General features: G+C 52.8%; 1 protein-coding gene across 1 annotated transcript in view; it reads right to left on the bottom strand.

The window, feature by feature from the left end:
- STRN4 (striatin 4) overlaps window positions 1-6307 on the bottom strand; it is a 46721-nt gene that overhangs the window by 18484 nt on the left and 21930 nt on the right. The window contains exons 8-11 of the mRNA XM_015424110.1: window positions 5732-5845; window positions 5483-5598; window positions 4013-4188; window positions 1726-1773 (exon numbers count right to left, since the gene is read on the bottom strand). Coding sequence (XP_015279596.1) covers window positions 1726-1773; window positions 4013-4188; window positions 5483-5598; window positions 5732-5845 — 454 coding nt within the window. The remainder of the gene's footprint in view (window positions 1-1725; window positions 1774-4012; window positions 4189-5482; window positions 5599-5731; window positions 5846-6307) is intronic.

The raw sequence follows: 6307 nt of genomic DNA, 5'->3' as shown, positions 1-6307 counted from the left end.
CAGCGCCCCCCCCCTCCGAGCACAAGCAAGCAGCTGGTGTGTTCCAGGCTGCATGTACGATACAAGCAAACGGGCGTGCTCCCCTGGTCAGTCAACGGCACCCTTCGGAATGTGACTTGGAAGCGCCTGTAAATCGGCACGGCTTCTCTTGGCAGAGAAGTCGGCTGGGAAAGGGGTCGTTCAACGTACGAACTCGGGAGAGGTGCCCTACGGAAAGTCAACAGGGGTCACGGGCAACGCCCCCTCTTAGCTGTGGAGTCTTGTGAGCAAGAAACTTTGTGAGCTACTGGCATTAAAAGTTGTGAATGAAAAAAGGAAAAAGAACTGTTGACAATTAGCGCTTGGTAATATATTAATAAATCATAATAAACAATAACAGAAAATCAGTAATATATATAGTGAATGTAGACGGTGGTCTCCGGAACAGTGACGTATTGGAAATATACTGTTGATTCACTTCATCATGAGGCTATGCTTACAGCCAAGTTCTTCAATGGGCTATAATTGCTGAATGTCACCAAGAAATGAATTGTTGAAAGACAGTTTTTGTATACACCCGTTCAGAAGATCATTGTCGAAACGGCACACCATTTCGGAGACCACCGTCTACATTCACTATATACATTACTTATTTTCTGTTATTGTATATAATGATTTATTAATATATTACCAAGCGCTAATTGTCACAGTTCTTTTTCCTTTTTTCATTGGCCTTTTTACTGTGCCCATTCTTGTTACTATTACAAGTTGTGAGCCAGCAATTTGGCTACTGCATCAATTAGTTTGCTCTGGAGCCCTCCTCCCTGAGCTGAGACAATAAATCTGTGAGCTGGGGGCTAACAAACGGTGAGCTAGCTCACACTCACTCAGCTTAGTGGTAACACTGGAATGTGTTTCTAGGGGTGTCACAGGGGACTAATCTGCCACACTCTTCGGGTCAGGTGGGGGGGGGGGGGGGTCCCCGACCAGTGGGCACCTCTGGAATTCTGACAAAGGGGCGGAGGGCACGATCAGAAAAATAGCCGCCGGAGGAGGTGGAGCCAACCACAAAGTTATCATGGATTGAGGTTATATACAAGGCTAACTTGAGCTGCGGTGGCTCAAGTGGTTAAGACGCTGAACTGCAGGCTGTGGAAGGTCGGTAGGTCAGCAGTTCGAGACCCAGGTGCCGCATGACGGCGTGAGCTCCCGTCTCTAGTTCCAGCTCCTGCCAACCTAGCAGTTCGAAAGCAAGAAATTGCAAGTAGATAAATAGGGACCACTTCGGTGGGAAGGGAACAGCGTTCCGTGCGCCTTGGTGTTTAGGCATGCGGGCCACATGACCACGGAAACGTCTTCGGACAGCGCTGGCTCTTCGGCTTTGAAACGGAGATGACCCTAGAGTCGGACTCGACTGGCTTTCGAGCAAGGGAAACCTTTACCATTACCTTACAAGCCTAACAGTAACTCTTCAACATTTTGGAGGAGAAGCTCTGTTTAACAGGATGCCTTTCGATCTGCATGGCCAATCTGAAGCTTTGTGGGGAGAAAGCCACCCCACCCCCAGCCTCACACACCTTCTAAAAGTGCCTGGTGGGCGCTGGGAAAGGTGTCGGTGGTTGCCATGGCACCCGCGGGCACCGTGTTGGGGACCCGCGGCTCACTGTCTGCCTCTAGCCTAAGTTCGTTTGGGCCACTGAGGAATTAACGCCACCCGCTCTCGCCACCCTCTCCTTTCCAACACACCTGTGTCCCCTGAATGCATAGACCGGTTCCACGTCCAACGCGGCGTTCCTGAAAACAGCAGAGAAGAAAAAGGAATGAGGAAAACCCAAGATGTGCAACTGGACTTTGTTAAAAAATAAATGGGATCTGGACACTGGGGCTTTCAGTACACATCCACACACATCCCACTCTCACACGGGACTTCAGGAAGCCCACGACATGGAGGCAGTTGCTCTCCTTTGCTGTAGCCCTCCTGACAGGTAACCCAGAGAGGCACACCGCCTGTGATCCTATCCATTGCTTTAGCTTGCCTTCCATGGATGCCCCTAGATGGGGGGTTTTAAAAGAAGAAGAGAAGAGATTGGATTTATACCCCTCCCTTCACTACCTAAAGGAGCCTCAGAGCGGCTTACAAACTCCTTTCCCTTCCCCTCCCCACAACAGACACCCTGTGCGGTGGGTGGGGCTGAGAGAGCTCTGACAGAAACTGCTCTTTTTTCAAGAACAGCTCTTATCAGAACTACGGCTTGCCCAAGGTCATCCAGCAGGTGCAAGTGGAGGAGTGGGGAATCAAGCCTGGTTCTCCCAGATTAGAGTCCACACACTTAACCACTACACTAAACTGACTCTCTGCTCTTTTTCAAGAACTGCTCTTATCAGAACTATGGCTTGCACAAGGTCATCCAGCAGATGCAAGTGGAGCAGTGGGGAATCAAACCCGGTTCTCTCAGATTAGAGTCCGCGCACTTAATCCCTACACTCAAACTGGCTCTCTGCTCTTTTTCAAGAACAGCTCTTATCAGAACTACGGCTTGCCCAAGGTCATCCAGCAGGTGCAAGTGGAGGAGTGGGGAATCAAGCCCAGTTCTCCCAGATTAGAGTCTGCGCGCTCAACCACTACACTCAAACTGGCTCTCTGCTCTTTTTCAAGAACAGCTCTGCCAGAACGATGGCATGCCCAAGGTCATCCAGCAGGTGCATGTGGGACTGTTTGTCCTTCGCCTTGATTTGGATGGCCCAGGGAAGCCTGATCTCGCCATACCTTGGAAGTGAAGCTGACCCTGGACCCATTAATGGTAGCCATAAGTTGGCTGCAACTTGACAGCAATTAATTATTAGGTCCTGAACTGGATTATCCAAACCAGTCCATTCTTGGAAGCTAAAAAGAAGAGATTGGATTTATACCCCGCCCTTCACTACCGAAGGAATCTCAGAGCGGCTTACCATCTCCTTTCCCTCCCCCTCCCCACAACAGGCACCCGGTGAAGTACATGGGGCTGAAAGAGCTCTCTCGAGGACTGTCCTTGAGAGAGCAGCTCTGAGAGAACTTGTGACTGACCCAAGGTCACACCTGCAGCTGCATGTGGAGGAGTGGGGAAGCAAACCCGGTTCTCTCAGATCAGGGTCTGCGCTCCTAACCACTAGACCAAACTGGTCAGCCCTGGTTAGTCCTTGGATGGGAGACCGCCAAGGAAGTCCGGGGTCACTATCCACAGGAAGGCAATGGCAAACCACCTCTGTCCAGCTCTTGCTTCGAAAACCCGGAGGGTTTTCATGAGTGGCCGTAAGTCAGCTGTGACTTCACGGCACATTACACACACCCGCACATGCGAAGAGATGCTTTTGCCTTGAAGCCGCTGCCTGTCCATTTTACACGGGCACTGAGTTCTAGTGTTACGGGAGGAAAAGAAGAGGTTCGCCATCCCCCTCTCTCCACGCCATGCGTACGATTCTCTAACATGCCGGGGACCAGCTCCGGGGCTTCCGGCACGCCAAGTCACATGTTCTGCCGCCAAGCCAGCCTCCCCTCCTACCTTGGATGGGCACGTGACACAGCAGGACAGTGGTGGCGAACCTACGGCACGGGTGCCAGAGGTGGCACTCAGAGCCCTCTCTGTGGGGCACGCGTGCCATCGCCCCAGCCAGGCCCAGACCATCATATCATTAAAGTGTCGAATTCTCTGCCAAATAACTTTAAGTAAATGAAAGCATTTGGGATTGCTTTCCTTCCTTTGTTTGGATCGTCTTAAGTTAATGTAGGAGTGGTTTCTTCTAAAGTAAAACCTCAGTCTTCAGGTTAAACTGCCGTGTTGGCACTCTGCGATAAATAAGTGGGGTTTGGGTCGCAGTTTGGGCACTTGGTCTCTAAAAGGTTCGCCATCACTGCAGTAGGACTGTCAGCCAATCTGTCACGCACACACCCCAGACAGGGACATGCAGTTCCACAAGTGTCATCTCGGCCGTTTCCAGGCGGGCTGTTCCAGCCACCACAACGGCCTGTCGAAGACAGGAGACGCCCCGTGCTCACTTTTTGGCGGCGACCGTCTTCTGGAGGTTCCATAGCTTCAGCGTGCCGTCTTCCGAGGCGGTGACCAGGGCGGACTCCGCGTGGTGGAAGACCAGGGCCCGGATGCCGTCGTAATGGCTCCTGAGGGTGAATTTGGGATTCCAGGTCTTTTTGAAGGAGTCTTTGCTGTCCGAGAGCTGGGGTGGAGGGGGCATGGAATTAGGATGAGGAAGGGAAGAGACTGGATTTATACCGTGCCCTGCACTCAGAGCGGCTTACAAACTCCTTTCCCTTCCCCTCCCCACCGCAGACACCCTGTGAGCACTGCTAACTCTCAGCTGTGGAGCCTGGGTGAGCCAACATTCTACTCTGTGAGCGACTGGCATTTTTGTCTTAGCTCAGGAAGGAGGGCTCCAGAGCAAACTAATTGATGCAGCAGCCAAATCACTCGCTCACAACTTTAATGCCAGTAGCTCACAGAGTAGAGTTTTTGCTCACAAGATTCCACAGTTTAGAGGGAACATTGCCTGTGAGCACTGCTAACTCTCAGCTGTGAAGCCTGGGTGAGCAAACATTCTATTCTGTGAGCGACTGGCATTAAAGTTGTGAGCAAGCAATTTGGCTACTGCAGAAATTACAAGATTACGCATGGAAAAGAACAGGTAGAGAAAGAGGTACTTTTCTCCCTTTCTCAAAAGACAAGAACTCGTGGGCACTCCATGAAATTGCTGAGCGGTCGGGTTAGAACGGATAAAAGGAAGTACTTCTTCACCCAAAGAGTGATGAACACTTGGAATTCACTGCCACAGGAGGTGGTGGCGGCTACAAGCATGGACGGCTTCAAGAGGGAATTAGATAGGCATATGGAGCAGAGGTCCATCAGTGGCTATTAGCCACAAGGTATAGATAGGGGCTCTGGGGCAGGTGATGCTCTGTCTTCTTGGTGCTTGGGGGGGCCAACAGTGGGAGGGCTTCTAATGTCCTGGCCCCACTGGTGAACCTCCTGATGGCACCTGGTATTTTTGGTCACTGTGTGACAGAGTGTTGGACTAGATGGGCCTTTGGCCTGATCCAACATTGGCGTCTCTTATGTTCTTAAATTAGTTTGCTCTGGAGCCCTCCTTCCTGAGCTACGGCAAAAACAGGTGAGCCGAGGGCTAAAGAACTGTGAGGTAGCTCACACTAACTCAGCTTAGAGGGAGCACTGCCTGTGAGGTGGGTGGGGCTGAGAGAGCTCTTTCGAGAACAGCTCTGAGAAAACTTGTGACTGACCCAAGGTCACACCAGCAGCTGCATGTGGAGGAGTTCTCCCAGATGAGAGTCCGCGCTCCTAACCACGACACCAAACTGGCTCTGGTGGATGCCAGGTGAGCCACCCCCTCCGTCTGCCCCGTCGCTCGCAAACCTTCCCCTCCATTGACCTCTTACCACCCCTGCATCTGGACAAGCGGGTGGGAGGAAGTGACTGACAGCTGCCAGAAAGCAACTCACATCACAGCTTAGCTCGTTGTCGTTGGTGACGGTCAGGTCCGCGAGGTCGCCCAAGCTGACCTCCCCTCCGCCGATGGTGTCCATGATGAAAACGTCCGAGGAGAAGCCCAGCGACCCTGCAACGGAGCGGAGGAAGAGAGCCGTTCAGGCCTGCCGGAGGGGTTTGCGGAGGAGGGCGTTCTGGCAACAGGCAGAGAAAACGGGAACCGGAAAGGGGCGTGAAGCGAAAAAGGTTCGGCAACCGCTCACCTTCGTGAGACCGGGGCTGGCTGGAGATGGCCGAGGGCATAGATGGCTTAGGAGGAAGCCCGTCGACGTCTCTGAGATCGGCAAGCATCCCTTGCAGCTTCACCCGGCGGGTTTCTGCAGGGAAGAGGCAACAGGGTTCCAGCATGGCTTCTCTTATGTTCTTATGTCTGGGGCAGGGGTTCTCTGTCTTCTTGGTGCTTGGGGGGGGGGCAACAGTGGGAGGGCTTCTGGAGTTCTGGCCCCGCTGGTGGACCTCCTGATGCCCCCTGGGTTTTGGCCACTGTGTTGGACTGGGTGGGCCATTGGCTTGATCCAACATGGCTTCTCTTACATTCTTATGTCTGGGGCAAGTGATGTTCCGTATTCTTGGTGCTTGGGGGGGGTGGGCTACAGTGGGAGGGCTTCTAGTGTCCTGGCCCTGCTGGTGGACCTCCTGATGGCCCCTGGGCTTTGGCCACCGTGTGACACAGAGTGTTGGACTGGAAGGGCCACTGGACTGATCCAACTTGGCTTCTCTTATGCTCTTATGTCTGGGGCAGGGATGCTCTGTATTCTTGGTGCTTGGGGGGGCAACAG

This window comes from Gekko japonicus, unplaced genomic scaffold, assembly GCF_001447785.1.
Source record: "Gekko japonicus isolate JY-2015 unplaced genomic scaffold, Gekko_japonicus_V1.1 scaffold939, whole genome shotgun sequence".
Taxonomy (NCBI): Eukaryota; Metazoa; Chordata; class Lepidosauria; order Squamata; family Gekkonidae; genus Gekko; species Gekko japonicus.
The sequence above is the reverse complement of the archived record's forward strand: the minus strand, read 5'-3'. Positions and strand labels throughout refer to the sequence as shown.